This window comes from Pelmatolapia mariae, linkage group LG3_W (genome assembly GCF_036321145.2).
Source record: "Pelmatolapia mariae isolate MD_Pm_ZW linkage group LG3_W, Pm_UMD_F_2, whole genome shotgun sequence".
Taxonomy (NCBI): domain Eukaryota; kingdom Metazoa; phylum Chordata; class Actinopteri; order Cichliformes; family Cichlidae; genus Pelmatolapia; species Pelmatolapia mariae.
This window is the reverse complement of record NC_086229.1, coordinates 92,418,657-92,437,488: the sequence shown is the minus strand read 5'-3', so window position 1 is coordinate 92,437,488 and position 18,832 is coordinate 92,418,657. Positions and strand designations below refer to the sequence as shown.

The window sequence follows — 18,832 nt, the reverse complement described above, 5'->3', positions numbered from 1 at the left end:
TAGTAAGAGAATATAGTGACACAGGGTCTAGTTTACTCCTAAGCGAGGTGTTCAGATTCCCCTCCCCCACTATTGTTGGAATTTCATCCATACATTCGCTTCCGCTTATCCTTTTCAGGGTCGCAGGCTGGAGCCTATCCCAGCTGTCATAGGGCGAGAGGCGGGGTACACCCTGGACAGGTTGCCAGTCTGTCACAGGGCTAACACACAGAGATCGACAACCATTCGCGCTCACATTCACTTCCACATTCACACCTATGGGCAATTTGGATTAATCAATTAACCTATCCCCACAATGGAACAATGGAATTTTATAGCCAGAATTTATTAATTTATACAATCACGTAATACTGTATTCTAAAATAAGTGAGCACATTTTAGTTTACACTGTTAAGTATGTATGATTTAATCTTTCTTTGTTTTCTGAGTTACCTCAGTGCCAGCTGCTCTCTTGGTTGATGAGCTAAGAGTTGGAAAAGGTTAAATGGAGACCTGAAAATTGGGTCATACCACAACTCTGGATTTTTTTTTTTTTTGGGGGGGGGGGGGGGGGGGGGGTATATTTGTTATTTTAGTGTCACCCCTTTGCTTTTGTTTAGGTAGGTCAGTTTGTTTGAGTTTGTTGTCAGCTTATGAGTAGAGTTCTAATACTTTGACCTCTTTTATGGGCCCAAGATTGAGATTTTTCTGAATAATTTAACCAAGTCTGTTTTTTGGTTACATCAAAAACCATTTTTTAGACTTTAACCTGTGGCTGACGTTCCTTCACTGCTCGGCCCATCACAGTGAGAGACTTTCCACTGCTATCTTCTGGCAGCTGAAGTGTGAAAAAGCATATTCTGGCCTTTTCGGCGTTAGAGCTACGCTTATTTTGTCCTTATTAATTCTATGTAATGGATGTAAAGTTCTTCTAATATTGTCCCATTTCCTGTTCCCCCCTGTAAATAAAGCTTTTTTATAGTAATCTTTAAATATTTGTTCAGTCTCTTTTGGTTTAGTTACTACCTTCTATGTTCAAGTTATGTAGTCATTCTTATTAATTTTCCTTGTAATACAACTTTTCAAGGAATCCCACAGTATTAACAGGTCAACGTCACAATTTCACTTAAAAAAATTTGGCTTCAGAAAAATCTGTTAAAGCTTTCCATTCTCTTTGAGGTAGGTGTCAAGGTCTCCTGCCTAATGTCCTTAACTATTTTTCCATTATTAAGAATGCCAACATTAAGGCGTAAAGGGTTTTAAAGTGTCTACCTGAATAGACAACTAAATTGCATTATGATCTGAGGACGCCATTCTATAATAATCCTCTTTTTGTACAGAAGGTAGTCAATTCTTGAGCGGACTAAATGGGGATGGAGAAATGCGTATAATCTCTCTGTCAGGGGGGACCTCCAAGCATCCGCTAGGTTACTTTCTTCAGAAGTTGTATTCAGAAATTTTGTTAAATGCTTTTTATTTTTATTCTTGCTAATAGTATCTAAATTGTAATTAAATGTCATGTTGAGGTCCCCACCACGAATACAGATCCCTTCATGCTCCAGAGAAACTGTGTCAAAGAAGTCTTTAAAAAATTATTTATCACTGTTTGGAGGTGGATAAAAGGTCTTACAATTTTACACTTCTCTATGACATACCAGCCCTCTATGGGACACATAAGGAAATAAAAGACAAACTTCATGGAGTTTGATATAAGATTTGCTATACCCCGTTTATGGCTATGGACATGGGAGCTATAAAAGATTTGTCTGAAACCAAAATTTTTAAGTTTTGTGAGGTAGTTCCAAGAAGATAGAGAAAATGCCAGATCCCAGATGAACTGGGAAAAATTGTTCATGCATTTGTGTCATCGCGTTTAGATTATTGTAATGCCCTGTTTACCAGCTTGGACAAATCATCTCTCTCTCGCCTCCAAGCCATACAAAATGCAGCGGCAAGGCTACTAACACGTTCTAGCAATCAGAGATGTATCAGAGATGGTTTTTTTTTTCATTCATATAGCACTATTGTAATCATATTGACCACTATAAACTTCAAGCACTTTATCTACCTCTAATTCATAAAGGATTTAAAATCATAAGTTAACCCAATAGGCATGGCTTTGAATAGTGAAAAGAAGCCAAAGTACCTGGAGCTAACCCAGTTTTCATCATGACCTTACAGGAGGAATATCCAGTCAGAGGAAAGATCTTGCTCTCGTCCAGTGACCTCCAGCTGGTGCTACAAGTGGAACATAATCAGTAAGTTCTCTCATGTCAGCCTAATCTCTCATATACCCTCCTCTGCCTCTGATGTTGTTGATACACAGTGCTATCTGGTCGACTGCTGTCCATTTGTTGTCTAGCTGTTTTATTTATTTATTTATTTTGCTTACCTTTGTTTTATTATCTGAATAATTAGACAACTAAGATTTAATGGGCCTGTTAGTGGTCTTTTGCTCTGATGACTCTACCTGTTGGTAAACACAATTTAATTCCACTCCAGAGATCCAGCAATATCAGCTGCCACCAGTGCCTCTAGTTACCTTTACTTCTGGTTGCTCGGGTGTCTTCGACTTAGCCAGAAAGAAGTCAACCTGGAGCCAGCTACGGTTACCTTTTCTGTGCTTAACACACACTGCCTCAGCAGCACTCATTTTTCCTCATGACTTTCCGTCACTCCATCACACCCTCTGTCGGTCTGGTGCTGATGCACACTAGTCTTAATACCAAATAATACTAGAAAACTAGAAAAAGTTGCATTTCCTGCGAAAATGCAGTGTGAATGCCGTGTAGTGGAATCTGCTGAAAAGAGGTGAAGAAGCTGAACTGTCTGCTGAAATGAGGTGAAAAAGGAGAACTGCCTGCTAAAAAGAGCTGAAGAAGTTGAACTTTCTGCTGAAAAGAGGTGTAGAAGAGGAACTGTTTGCTGAAAAGAGTTAAAGAAGTTGAATAGTCTGCTGAAAAGAGGTGAAGACGCTGAACTTTGTGCTGGAAAGAGATGAAGAAGCTGTGAATCAAAAAAAAAAAAACTTGCAATATTACAATAAATTAGCAGAAATATTGACAAACAGCTAAAATGTTGCCATGGGCAAGATTCGAACCCGTTCCTTCCACTCTCAGAACAGCCGCTCAACTCACTGAGCTAAGTCACAGCCCTTGCTGGCAAGCTAAATCGGCAAGCGATCACACTTGTAATGTGGTCCTATTCATCTAAATGGGCCAGAAAATGGCATAAAAAGCTTAATATTTCAAAAAGTATAACAAACATTATGAGCACCAAAAGATATATGTGCCATTAACCCTTCTGTCAGCTTGAACTGTCTGCTGAAAACATTCTGCCATGGGCAAGATTCGAACCAAGGTCTCCTGCTCTCAGGACAGCTGCCATCTCACTGAGCTAAATCATGGCACCCCGGCAAGATGAATCAGTGATCACACTTGTAATGTGGTCCGCTCCGTTCATTTCAAAAAATTGCATACAAAGCTTAATATTTCAAAAAGTATAACAAAAGTTATGAGCACATTCTATGAAATAGAAATCTGTCATAAATACTGTGATTTAGCAGAAATACTGTGACTTTGCAGAAATATTTTTATTTATCAAAAGTACCAGAAGATAGCAGAAATATTATTATTTAGCAGTAATACTATAACATAGCAGAAGTACTATGATTTGTCACAAATACCATGCTTTAGCATAAATACTATGATTTGGCACAAATACTATGAATTGGCACAAATACTATGTTTTGGCACAAATACAGGGTGGGCCATTTATATGGATACACCGTAATAAAATAGGAATGGTTGGTGATATTAAAGTCCTGTTTGTGGCACATTAGTATATGTGAGGGGGCAAACTCCTCAAGATGGGTGGTGACCATGGTGGCCATTTAGAAGTCGGCCATCTTGGATACAACTTTTGTTTTTTCAATAGGAAGAGGGCCATGTGACACATCAAACTTATTGGTAATGTCAAAAGAAAAACAATGGTGTGCTTGGTTCCAACGTAACTTTATGCTTTCATGAGTTATTTACAAGTTTCTGACCACAATGTGTTCAATGTGCTGCCCATTGTGTTGGATTGTCAATGCAACCCTCTTCTCCCACTCTTTACACACTGATAGCAACACCGCAGGAGAAATGCCAGCACAGGCATCCAGTATCCGTAGTTTCAGGTGCTGCACATCTCGTATCTTCACACCATAGACAATTGCCTTCAGATGACCCCAACGATAAAAGTCTAAGATCGGGAGACCTTGGGGGCCATTCAACTGGCCCACGACAACCAATCCACTTTCCAGGAAACTGTTCATCTAGGAATGCTTGGACCTGGCACCCATAATGTGGTGGTGCACCATCTTGCTGGAAAAACTCAGGGAACGTGCCTGCTTCAGTGCATAAAGAGGGAAACACATCATCATGTAGCAATTTCAAATATCCAGTGGCCTTGAGGTTTCCATTGACGAAGAATGGACCCACTATCGTTGTACCCCATATACCACACCAAACCATCACTTTTGTTGTTCCAACAGTCTTGGAGGGATCCATCCAATGTGGGTTAGTGTCAGACCAATAGCGGTGGTTTTGTTTGTACCCTCAAACAAATGTAATTCATGGCCAAACGGTAAAAGGTGAGAAAAAGTTCTTGAATCGTGAGCGTCAGGAGTGTCTGAAGATATATTGACACAAGCCTCATGTCTTAACTTCGTTTCGTTAAGGAGACATGACAATTCGAAAATGTGTCTCATTGGAGAATTCCAGCGCTGATTTTGAACAAAGTGTCCATTGAGTTTCTATGGAGAGTTTTCAGACTTTGTGTTGCTCTGAGGAGATTTGCCAAAAATCTCTAACTCCCACAACAATGATAGTGACATTTTCTGAAAGCCAGCAAAAATACCTACGTTTTGATGTGAAATTTCCGAGGGTTCAGGGAAAATTGAGCGAGTAGCAAGAAGTCGTTTGGACACAAAGAAAAGAATGCAAAAGGTCCAGTGACCCACTCTAAGCCAACTGCATAGCAACCATAACAACGCATGTATTTTCTAAAAAATCACAATGATACAAGTGAAAACTTAAAGAGGGATAAGATTAAAATGGTAACCAATATGAAAAAGCAGATTTAGACATGAATAGCCCAATAATTTGAGAACATTTTAAAGTTTGAATGGAGATTCTACGTGAAAGTATGAGCGAGCAGTGAATTTTTAAAAACAAGCAAGTTTTAGCAGAATTGTGGATGTTTTCCATTCATTTCAATGGCACAAAAAAAGGGGAAAAAGCTGAATATAGTAATAAATATAATAGTAATAAGTACCAAAAGATATAGCAGTCGAAAGCAGAAATGGCAAAACAGGTTATAATTTGAATGGTGAAAATTGGATGAAAACATAGGGAGTAGTTAAGCGGCAAAGAAACGGAGCAACTAGAATAATAAAGGATAAAGAATAAAGAGAAATGCCTTACGGCATTTACACAAAAAGTTATTTTATGAATTATTAGGCAATAAACAACATTCACTGGTCAGTCAGCGTCTTTCAGGATGCTGACTTAGATGATGACTTTAAATACACACACAAACACTCTTTGTAGAAGTGTGCAGCAACAGTGTTTCAGGATATTGCATTTTATAATTGACAAGAACTAATACAAAGCGATATACCCGTGTATTCTCTTGAATTGGCCCTATGAGGTCAGTAACGATGTGCTTGAAGGGAACCTCCATTAACAGTAAGGGAAGTCCCTGGAATGGCCAGCTGATTTACCAATTGACAGGACACACACCACCGGCGCACATCCCCCAAGATGCCTGGTGAGTAAAAATCAGGCTATGATTCAATCCAGAGTTATCTACAGGACCCGTTCCCCAGCGTCTGTCTTGCGCCCACCAGCTTACAAAACCCAACCATGCTCTAGAATTAAAAGGGTCTACCAGATGGAAACTAACCAAAGCTTTAAGGTTTGCCTTGCATTTTGCCCTTATGTTTAATTTTAACTGATTCCATGGAATATTTGTGACCATCACCATGCACTTTGCCTGTAACAACACCCAAGGCTGAACCAAGGTTTAGTGAACCAGGGTGTGTGTGCATCCCCCGACTCCACCTTTCCCACTGTGTACCCCCTTGGCATTGTACGGGAATGCTGTACATCTCTTCTGAAATTATGGCAGGTGCTGGAAGGCCAGCAAATTAATTACATCCTGTATGGTCAAATGTTTATGCTTGTTAAAGGTATTTCTCATCTTTGCTGTGATCAAAATTGGGCTTGTTATTCACTGTGACACAAGGACCTGATGCACACTCCATTAGAGGATACATAAATGTTTATTTACAGCATAAATTCTTGTCTTTGACATGTTCCAGGCAGTAGGGAAGGAGCCTGACCTAGTGTGCAAGGTTGACAGATACTGAGTAGATATAGTCATCTCAATACATGGAACCAGTCTCTGGAACCAGTCTCTGGAGAAGGGGTTGGATTCTGCTCCAGTCTGGAGATGTCCTCGACTTAAGGCGGCAGGGTTGGCATCCTTGTATCCCCTCAACTTGCTGCCTATATGTTGGGGTTCCTAATAGGGTTTCTAGCAGTGCTTCCCTTTTGGTCGGGGAATGGGTCTTGACTCTCATTTGTTTTCATGTGCCGAATAACAGTTCAGAATACCCAGCTTTCTTTGAGTCACTGAGTGGGATGCTGGAGGGTGCTCAATTTGGTGATTTTGTCATCCTACTGGGAGACTTCAGTGGTCATATGGACAACAGTAGTGAGACTTGGAAGGGTTTGATTGGGAGGAACAACATGTCTGATCTGAAACAGAGTACATAATATATAAAACACGATATAGCAAGTGAAAATAACCCAGGTGGAGTTGCAAAGTATGATGGCTACATATAGAAAAATGTCTTATTGGATTCTGTCATGAATCGTAATGGAGTAAGTCTTTGGCTGAACGTGCTACTGCTGTTATTGTACAGCATGTGATGAATAGAGTAAGAACTACTGTACAATTTTGTCTGCAATTTATGATGTTAGAGTCAAGCTCCATGTCGCCATTCAATTTGTCAAACAGGCACTATTGTAGCAGCGTAAGAAAGAACAAATTATACAGCTTTTTTTCTGTAGGATGACTTATTTAGTCCAGCCACCCATACTTGGACCACAGTAACACTGTCTTCATTTAATTCTCATTGAAGGCCTCAGCATGCTCCAAAAATATGTCTGATGTCAAGTTTCTCACTGTTTTACCTCTTTTTCTATAACAGAATCAGAGGGAGAGTACCAAAAATAAATAAATAAAAAAATCAGATAAAGCCTTCCTGAATGTCATGATTGCAGGGCGACAATTAATTTGAGAGACTCTCAATGTGTGCGTGGTTAGCCTGATCAAAAGTTTTCTCCTGTCCTGTGTGACTTGTTTTGTGCCTCACACAAATGTCATTTGTTATCAGCCATACAAGCTGTGTAGGCGATGTAATAAGTTACCAATTTCAGTGTAGGTGTTTCACTTAGGTTCGTTTTGCCAGTGTGACATAGGCCATAATAACGTATTGAACACAGTTTATAACAACTTATATTTTTCATATAAAGATCAACGCTGTCCAGATTTTTGGCAAAAAAAAGCAGACAGATAAAACACATTCCATTAATTGATAATAAATGTTATAAATGTTAATCTCATCAATTTGGCTCTTGAGATAGAGGAAAATCCTGGTTCTCTTTCAAAAGGTGAAACATCCTCACAAACTTTACACACCCACCTGGTCAAAGCAGGTGGGTGTGCAGTTACAAAGCCAGGTGCATATCCTCTTCCCAGAATGGAAGAGGATATGCACCATCATGTGGTGGCCTCGCTAGATCCGCTGTCCACCCGCCGTGTGATGACCTTCCTCTGGGATGGGAAGGTGTGTGGTCCTCCCGGGTTTTTCTCATCTCAGGAACAGGAGTGGAGGCATCTGCTACTTAAACTGAGAAACGCAGGGACGAAAGAGAGGAAAAACCCAGAATTGAGAGGAAAGAAAGCCAGCATGCTTACCTGCTGGAAGTCCGGAGTCGAGTGGCTGGATGAAGGAGAGAAGCAATGTCGGTAAGACGAGTGTTATTCGGAAGAAAAAAAAACTTATAGAGACTAACCGTCATGATCACGCTAATGCTAGCTGGTCTCTCACAGGCTAACCACTCACCTTTCATCCAAAGAGCTGCTGCAATTCCGACACCAGTGTGTGTTCGGCTTTGTGAAACAGAGCAACGGTGAGCAACATGTTCCTTAGCTGCTCTGAAGCTAATTTTTTTGTCAGTATACTGTGAGTTTAAAGTAACAGAGGGTAATTTTTACTGCATTTCTCTCTCACAAATAGGCCTATAGTGTGGAGAAATTAAGCACACTGCTTTAATAACTCTGAACTGAACTCACATGTGTATTTTGTTGCTTATTTGCACATAGTTCTGAAATTGTTATGGTGTATTGTATTTTGAATGTCAATGGTTACTTACCATAAGTATTGTTGAATTAATGTTTACATGAATAGAGAAATATTTGAGTAACTTGGATGTTTAGTTCTCATATTTGATACACTTGAAAATTTAATGTTGTACAACAAGAACTGTTTGATTTGATAAGATTTAAGATGTTGATGCAATGAAGACGAGGTTGAGGCAATATTTTGGTTTTACATTTAAACCTTAAGCAATGGATCTGAAAAAAAGACTGATTCGAATATAGATTTTATGACCTGGGTTATAGGTCAGGTTTTTTGGAGAGGACAGGAAAGTCCGAGGACCAGGACGAGATTCCAGTCATGATAGATGGCGAGCCAACCACTTTGAGGACAATTCACCCTGAAGAAGATACACACCCACACACTCATACATACATTCCAATTACACTCACAAGGACCTTTGAAATTGAAACTAACTTTTAATTTTTTAAAGGGCCCCAACGAGTACCCTTGTTTTGGTTGAGTGTGCACACTATTTATTTTATTTTATACTTTTTTTCCTGTACAAATTGGAAACTATTTTTTATACTTTGTAACAATACAAGAGTGGCTACTCAAAAGTTAACACTGTCTCCGAGTCATTATTGCTGCCTTATACTCTGGCTCCTCACGAATTTGGTGTCTTCTGGATCTGGCCAGGGTCTTATTACGAGCCCAAGTAGTTATTGTGCTGTAATTCACCTTTACATCTCTAAAGTTGGTTACAGCTGGGATTAGGGCACAGTGGCACCGTGGAAAAGGGCCTTGTTTTTACTATCAGCATTTTGACACCCCAGCATGGTGCTGCAGTGTTGCCAATTCCTTAGTAAGGAAAATCACTATTGGCTGTCCTAAAAGTCACTAGAAGTTGCTAAATGATGTTCTCACTTCTGCGTGAGGACTATCTGCCGCCTGTGAGCCCCACTGAGAGTAAGAGCGATACCTTGCTTCCACGTCAAAAAGTCGTCACAAGTCTCCCGATAAAGCTAGTCGCTTTTTAGAAAAAAAGTCACTAACGGGGTTTGAAAACTCGCTAAATATAGCGACAAAGTCGCTAAGTTGTCAACACTGCGGAACTGCAGACAGGCCCAGGGAAACGAGCCCACCAGCACTCTGTAGCGGCCACGACCACTGGCGATAAGGAAAGGCTGCTCTTCATAGAGGACTCGCTCGGGGAGATGTCTTCTGGTTGATTCCAGCTCCCAGAAGAGCCTCGGGAACTCTCGTGTGATCTTTGCATACCTCCAGAATGGTATATTATTTAATCTTAAAAATTTGGTTAGATTTTCCACTTACCACTACAGGGAGCCCAATTGTACCACAATTTGAGAACCACTGATCTAGACATAAAATTAAAGCCTTGATAACTCTAAAATCTGAACACAGAAAATAATTGGCTAGGACCCTTAGATCTGCCTTAGCAGTGATTGAATGTATTGGATAAGTGGCTGGATATCTGGCTGCTTGATACATTAAAATCAATAAATACAGAGAACCAGATTTTAAAGGAGGAAGAGGACCCATACAGTCTATTCTAGATAAGAGTACCCTAAAAAAGGTGTTTGACTTCACTGAGAAGGCTTGTCTAGCACAGCACAAAAAGTCTAAGATCAGGCAACAAAGGAGGTTTGACTTACTTGTTGTACGTCGGAAACCACAGCAAAATACGGAGAATGTCCTCAACAGCCAGAAGAGAGAAGGATGCAACACCGAGGATGTGGACAAGTGGTCGAAGAATTTGTCTGACAGACAGCTCACCCAAACAGAGAAAAACATCCTTAAAAAGGGTTGAATTTTGCTATGACGCCGAAAAACATCCCGCTAGTGGAACTGATCACAGCCACAGAAACAGCAACTCGAACAACAATATTGCAGAAGTGGAAGCAGATCAACTACGGACAAAGGTTTCGGCCTGTCTCAGCAATGCAAAGCCCCAGCATCCAACATCAGCATGGAGGAGAGGAGGGCACTCACATCACTTAGTAATGACAACAACATTATCTCCAAAAGTTGATTCTGTTCATCTGGATGTAACGTTTTCAGTGGGAGACTCATCCAAGTGACTTCTTCAGTCTCAGCTGACTGCAGGTTTCCCCAATCTTATAAACAGTACATTTGCATAATGACTGAAACCAGCCCACTGAAGGAACAATGGGCTGGGAGGTCAGTTCCTTAATCATAATTATGAAAATTCTCATGAGCCCACTGATGATCAATGGCCATGAATACCAGTTGGGGAATGGCTGCAATCACAGCATTGTAACATGATGACAGATGTACCTTTAGGCCCCCTCCTCGATTCAGAGATGGTCTTTCCCTTTTCACATAAATGGCCTCCTTGACTCCGCGCTCAAACCAGCGTTCCTCCATGTCCAGGATGTGTACATCCTCATCATTGAAAGAGTGTCCACTGGCCTGTAGGTGTAAATAGACTGCAGAGTCCTGGCCTGACGAGGTAGCTCTTCTGTGTTGTGCCATCCGCTTCACCAGAGGTTGTTTGGTTTCCCCGATGTATAAATCCTGGCAATCCTCCTGGCACTTAACAGCGTACACTATGTTACTCTGTTTGTGTCGGGGGACCCGATCCTTGGGGTGGACCAATTTTTGGCGCAGCGTGTTTTGGGGTTTAAAAGCCACGGAGACACCGTGTTTAGAAAAAATGCGTCTCAGCTGCTCCGATACATATGACTTATGACGTATATGACACATACGGGATCACTACAGGTTTTCGCTTAGTCAGCGGTTGTCCTTCTCTCCTGGATCAGCTGGAGCTTTCTTTTGGCGCCTTCCCAACTTTGACAGAAGTCCAGCTGGGATAACCACATTTACTCAGAGCCTTCTTGATGTGATGTTCTTCTGCCTCCCTGGCCGCTGTGTCTGTGGGGATGGTGTTCGCTCTGTGTTGTAGCGTCCTGATGACACCTAGTTTATGCTCCAGTGGATGATGAGAGTCAAACCTTAAATACTGATCCATATGTGTAGGTTTACGGTACAAATCAGCTTTTAGATGTCCCCCATTACTGATGGAAATCTCGCAGTCTAAGAAGGCTAACCTACCACTTTTCATATCCTCCCTGGTGAATTTGATGTTTCGGTCCATCGAGTTAATGTGATCCGTGAAATGTGGTACGTCCTGAGATTTGATTTTCACCCAGGTGTCATCCACATATCTGAACCAATGGCTTGGTGGTGTTCCAGGGTAGGATAGCAAAGCCCTCTTTTCCACTTCTTCCATGTACAAATTGGCCACGATGGGTGAAACTGGGGAGCCCATGGCACACCCATGTTTCTGCCTGTAGAACTGACCCTTGTGTGTGAAGTAGGTGGAATGAAGACACAGTTCCAAAAGCAAACACACTTGGCCGATGCTGAGAGTGGTCCTGTTGCTGAGGTTGGGGTCATCCTGTAATCTCTTACGAACTACCTCCAACGCTTCCGTGACTGGGATGCAAGTGAAGAGAGATGTAACATCGTACAAGACGATGGTTTCATCTGCCTCCATAACGACATCTCTCACCTTCTTAGAAAAATCCAAAGTGTTCTGGATGTGGTATTCAGAGCTGCCTACCAACGGGTTGAGGATCGAAGCCAGAAACTTGGAAATGTTATAGGTGACAGAGTTGATCATACAGACAATCGGTTTTAAAAGTGCACCCTGTTTATGTGTCTTCGGTAAACCATACAGACTTGGTGAACAGAATCAACTTTTGGAGATTTACTTACCTGGATGATTGAGCATGCATCAAGACACAACAACATTATCATCCTTCCAGCAGACAAGGGTAGGTGCACAGTTTTGCAAAACCAGAAAGACTATCATGAGAAAATTTTGTCACTGCTCAGTGACGAAAATACTTATGAGCCCCTGAAACGAGACCCAGGAAGTGGTTACAGGAAGAGGGTGGTTCTAACTGTCACAAGCAGTTAGAACCAGAAAATGCTATTGACCAGACCTCATACCACAGGCTTTACCCAGGGGAATCTACACCAAGTCTGTATGGTTTACAGAAGATACATAAACAGGATGTCATCAGGATAATTTGGGTGTCATCAGGACACTACAGCATAGAGCCAACACCATCCCCACAGACACAGTGGCCAGGGTGAAAAGATAAGATAAGATAACTGTGGCAGGCCACACCCTGCCTCAGTTAGGGAAGGCGGACGGCAGACGCACCTGCACGGCATCTGCAATCACGCCCCGCCGACTAAAATATTGTACTGGGTCCTGTGTTTGGGGTTGTTGTTGTTATGTTGAGCTGGCAGCGGGAGAGCTGCAGCTCTGTGTGTATTGTGGACAGCAACTGTCAAAGTATTAATAAAAATGATCAAAATGCCACTGCGTCTGCCGTGTATGTTTACAATAACCTTTATTAGTCCCATGCGTAGGAAATTTGTTAAAAGGGAAAGACCATCTCTGAATCGAGGAGGAGGCCTAAGGGTACATCTTTCGCCATCTTACGATGCTGTGATTGCAGCCATTCCCCAACTCTCGGTGAATGGTACTCATGGCCATTGATCAATGGTTGTTGATCAGTGGTTGTTGATCAATGGTCATGAAAATTTTCATAATTATGATTAAGGAACTGACCTCCCAGCCAATTGTTCCTTCGGTGGGCTGGTGTCAGTCATTATGCAAATGTACTGTTTATAAGACTGGGGAAACCTGCAATCAGCTGAGACTGAAGAAGTCACTTGGATGAGTGATGAAAAGTTTCTCCCACTGAAAACACTATGTCCAGATAGGGGTTGGCGGTATAAACGGTATACGGTAGAAACTATTTAAATTTGGCCAACGGTAGAGATTTTGACTATACCGCTCTACCGCGATAGCGCATGTTGATGGTGTCATCAAGCTGGGCCTTTTTTGGTCGAAAGCATTGCAGTGGCTGCAGACAACATCGTCTGCAAATTATGCCGGGCGACAGTAATAGCAAAGAGACGATGCACTTTTGGAATATGGGGAAAGCCAAAAACTGCGCTTCCTCCACTTCCGTACCATTGATTCATTAATGTTGAATTCTCTCACAGTTGCTCTGTTCCCATGTTGTCGCAGTATATTAATGACCTCGTATTGTGGATGGATTATCTCAGTTGTTCTCCTAACTGAAGTTTGGTCCGCTTATAGCATCCTTCCATGCAATTGCATTTGTCCCTAACCACCAGAAACCCTCACGTTAACTTTTGTTGAGTGGAAAAAAGTTAGCGTTCATCTTTCAGCTTCACTGTGCTAAAGTTATGCTAACGTAGCTGTTTTGCTAGCGATCACATAGGACATCATTATATACCAGCTAGTCCAACTTCAGTAACCCTAACGTCACTTCTGTTTAGTTTTCTGTCTTCATTTATGTTGGAAGTGATAGCAGAGCAGTACGTTTTAATTTTTTCAGAAATCTCTCAGTCAGAACATAGCATATCATGTTTAGCTGGAAACTAGCGAGCTAACTTCCTGCTAACTTCTAACTTGGTTGAATTTAATAAATTCTGTTTTCACAGATGCCTGGATGTTAAACTTAATTATTACACCTGGTAACGCTGATCATTTTATTAAAGATTTCATGAGGAATCCACCTCCTCATGAGTAGATCATGGTGAAGAAAATAAACTGGATGATCTTTTCCTACCTCAGATGTCACAGCGTGATCATTATTTTAATGAACGATCAGCTTGTTGTTCTGTCACTAAATCTGCTTGAGACACACGCACAAAAGATCAGCTGGCAAGATGAAAGGACACAGACTGTCGCCTCTTCCTGAACTAATCACTACCATATCCATATGAGTGTCTTCATGGAACGTGTTACAACACATGACGAACTCACAGACTGTCCTAGGACATAAGACTGTTGTAGCTTTACAGGTTATTGTTTTGAAGTTTCAGCTGATTTAATAGGCCACATATGTTCACCAGCTAAGTCATTTCTGAGGAGGAACTCTTCTTTGATTGATTGTGGTGAAAATGCCAAAATTGATTCCCTAACAAAACAATTTAGAGCACCAGAATCTCTTAAGATTTTAAATAGAACCTTTTCCTCATTGTCAACTAAAGACCGATAACCTTGTAATATAAATAGGGCATAACCAGCATTAATCTCATCTGCAAACAATGTTTTAGCCTGCATCTTATAAAGAGACGATGCAGTTTACGCCGTTAGGGGCATTAACTGGAACAGCTAGCCCAGCAGATTTAAGAGACAGTTCACTTGATCCTTTTCTATGTTTCAAAGAGGGACACTCATTTTTCCAATGACCCTTGCCCAATAATTACAAGTTTTACTGTGATCATTCTTCCAAAGTACACAACGTTCTTGTTTTGGATGAACCTCTAAATCTGCTTTCTGTTTATCAGCAGATTCTTTGTAACCAGATTCTCCCTGATTCTTATTTCCAAAAATACGCTTAAGGGTCAACACAGCCTCGTCAGCAAGTACTGCTGTTTCATTTGATGGCTCAATATTTTGCTTATTGATGTTGGTAAGAATACAGCCAGGTACAGGTAATTTAAACTACTATGAGGTTTCACAATTGGTTAAATCATACCACCTCTGATGCTTTATTTTTTTCAGTTTCTTAAATGCTGCCTTGATGCCTGGAACCAGTTCATATACTTTTAACACTTGTAATGCATCCTTCACTGTTTTATAGAATTTGCACTGTTCTGATGTTAAAGTTGTGCTTTACAGGTTAAAACGTACTGTAGTAACAAAGTCTGTTCACCATCAGACCAACCTCTTGAATCTACAAGCCACTCAAACATACAAAAGAATATTTTTGAGTATTTCTTATTAAACTTTGGAAGCAACTGTAAATTATTTTCAATGTCAAATCCAGAACCATCACTTGACCCTGTTGGTATCTATTTACCTTCTGTAACAAAGTCCAGTTTACTTTGCTCAATGTCAGATTTTGCCTTTTCAGTTTTTTCTTTCATCATCTCCAACTGTCTTTGGTGTTTAAATCTCTCATGGTCCAGCTGTAATGACAATTCTTTCTGCTATTCAAATGTTAAGTTTGTGATTGCTGATTCAGGTATGTTTGGTAAAACCTTATCTTTAGTTCAAACCAAAATCCTTGCAATGTTTTAATAGTTAAAACATTGAAATCCTGCCTCCAAGTATGGTTCCTGCAGAAAGACTGTGTGGATAGGGTCAATTCAGTAAAAATCTGTCACCAACCTTGACTTATCAAAGGATTATTAGCGAGTTCATTTAACTACATGTGTGTCAGATTTTGTGTGTCACTATCATTTTCTGTAGTACAATTATGTGCTTTGGTCTCTGAAAAACCCCTGCTATATTCCAGTGTCTCACATTCACATTCTTTTTGTACACATTGTTTTGTTGGTGTAAACAATTATCAATTTTCACACATGAAGAGTGAAAAAAAGTTTATAACAAGAAAGTATTCTGTGTGATCTTGGCCTCAGGTTGTGTGTTTGATTTGCTGTCTGCCACTGATGCTGACACCTACATTCAAAAAGGATTTTAAAAAATTATGTATTTTATAATTACTTACATTTTCCTCTGTTTCTCTTTCTTTCTCTCTCTCTCCCTCTCTCTCTCTCTCTCTCTCTCTCAGCGAGCTTTTGGGTCAAGACTTTACAGAGACATACTACACAGAGGATGGGAAACCTGTTACTCTTACTAATCACAATTACACTGTAAGTATAAAGAAACAAGAAGAGGTAGATGCCTAAGAAAATTTCAGTTATATTATCAATCTATTTAGGCTAACTCATCTTAAAGAATCTCCTGATTCTAACATTAACTCCATTTCTGTGCTCTAAACTTGGGTCTCAGTTTGTGAAGTTCATTGTTCCAAAAAGCAGGCAGATCAGTTTCCTCTCTTCATAGAATGATTCTTTTAACCCAGATTTTTGAGATAAAACTATATAAACAAACAAACTCTGGTAATGATGCTAAAGTACTGAAACTTGTTTACTTCCTAGTGCTAACTGTTTCCATTTGAAGGGCAGTCTGAGATAATAGGAGAGAGAGAGAGAGGGTGAGATCACTTTACCTTGGTATGTTTGAATTTGTGTATTTTTAGATTTGACAATGCACGCACTGCTTCCCTTGGACCAGCTGGCGAGCACTGTGAGGGTCATGTTTTTTACTTTTCCAGCGCATTCAGTACCACCAGGCTGACCCTCCTGGGTGATAAGCTGAAAGTGATGCGGGTGGATGCCTTTCTTGTTTCCTGGATTGTTGATTGTCTGTGATGACACAGTGTACCGGGCTGTGGTTGACTTCTTTGTCACGTGGTGCAAGCAGAATCATCTACAGGTCAGCGTGACAAAGACAAAAAAAAATGATTGTGGACTGTAACCTCTAGTACAATCCAGGGGGTCATTGTGGAGGACTATAAATAGCTCGGAGTACACATAGATAATAAACTGGACTGGGTTAAAAACACCACTGGATTCTACAGGAAGGGCCAGAGTCAACTCTATTTTCTGAGGTGGCTGAGAGGGCTGGACTGGGACAAAAAATTGGCCTGGGCATTTTGACTAGAGACCAGCTCACCAGGTATTATAGGAAAAGCCATAAAGCCTAATAAACTTAGACCTACACCATCCTCCCTATTCTGGTACTCTAACCCGTACTTAGCGGAAACCAAAAGACTGCTTGGTCGAGTTAACCTCCTGAACTATCTACAACACATGGTGGAAACCTGAAATTAAGAAAGAGAAGACTAGAGGTGAGAAATGATCATTAATGAATATTAAAATTAATAAATGACAGATTTAGTGATATTTTCATTAACTATTTATTTACCACACCAATAAACAACTTGGCAGCACAAAATATATTTTTTTAACATGGCAACCTTTAAAAAGTGAAAGAAGACAGAAAGAAAAGTGAGAAAGAATAACACTTAATTGACTTTTTGATGGTATTTTACACACAGTACTGGTAGAGTATGGAGAAAATTTGGGAAAATACTGGCATCATATACAGTACTGAAGAAATTATGATGGGATGCTAAAAAACAGGACACAAGTGAAAGGAGAGAGAAGGACGAGAAAGAATGGCACTTGATGGTCTTGCTCAGATGATCACACTACTGGTATGTTTATTCCACAAAAATAGCTGAATCACATACAGTAGTACTTATATAGAGGAACTTAAAAAGTTGCATGGTCTAGAGAACCTCTTAAACAAACAAACAATGTATGATTAGACCCTGAAAAACAGGAGAGAAAGGAACAAAGATTAGATGAATATTAAAATCTATTCTACAATCTACAGATTGTGATTGAACTGTATCACTATTAACTCACTGCATCAATAAAAAGTCACCTACAACACTTCCACAGCAGCAACACTGAAAATATGTTAACACATGGAAACTTTTAAGAAGTGAAAGGAAGACAGGGAAGGGTGACAAAGAATTGCACTTGACAGTACTGGTGTGTTTACTCTAGAAAAATGGTTGATCCTATTCTATACACTACTTACTTAAAACGAACACACTTCAGGCTTCCAAAAATCAATGACAGCATCTGAAACGAAACAATGACAGATTAAGGCTGTAGGAAAACATGTTTATAAATGCCTAATACCCCAATCTCATATTTACTCTATCTACTGCCTTGTGCATTAAAACCTATTAAGATGTACAAATTCTAAGCATTTTCTGAGCACTTGACTTGTTTGAAGTGAAGGTAGATACTAAACCTAGTCGTTTGATTGTACCTTAGGCAATAACAATAAAGTTGAATTTAATTTGAACTTAATTAGGAATGTTTTGATCATTTTTATTTCACCTCACCGGGTTACAAAAGCAGCTTACTCAGCATGTCACTCTTCTCAGCTACCCTGTTAACAACCATGTCAGAGTCCAGTGACATGAGAATGTCCTTTTCAGTGGCCATCAGCATAAACATCTCCAGCCTGTTTGCAGACAGGCTGCTTCTGAGTCTGCTTTTAATGGACTTGAGTGTAGAGAATGTTCTTTCACAGGCAACCTGAGTGATGGAGAGGGTCAGTAGGTACTTGTATGCCAAGGAGACGATAGGCATCAGACAGCATGTTGAACCACCTGAGAATTTGATAGCAGCGGTTTCACTAACATCTACACGGGATGGCCAGGAAGCGTTCACGATGTCTTCTCGGGCGCTGATAATTGGCGTCTGTCTTGTGTCAGTGACGTAAAAGACGGATTTAATGCGACATGACCATTCAAACAGCAGTCGCTTTCTAAAACATCAGATGTGTATCGGATTCAGTACCACATACGAAAGTGACCCAGGTCGGATTTGAAAATATCGGATTTGTGCTGTTCATGCTGTCATAGCATGATCGGATATGGGTCACACAGGGTCAAAAAAGTCGGATTTGATGCACTTTCGCCTGCAGTGTGAACGTAGCCTAAGATTACC

General features: G+C 40.5%; 1 protein-coding gene across 1 annotated transcript in view; it reads left to right on the top strand.

Annotated features, from left to right (window-relative positions):
* The window catches only part of adam19a (ADAM metallopeptidase domain 19a), an 83,858-nt gene that overhangs the window by 20,760 nt on the left and 44,266 nt on the right, over positions 1-18,832 (top strand). Inside the window, exons 3-4 of the mRNA XM_063470335.1 lie at positions 2,161-2,237; positions 16,027-16,108. Coding sequence (XP_063326405.1) covers positions 2,161-2,237; positions 16,027-16,108 — 159 coding nt within the window. The remainder of the gene's footprint in view (positions 1-2,160; positions 2,238-16,026; positions 16,109-18,832) is intronic.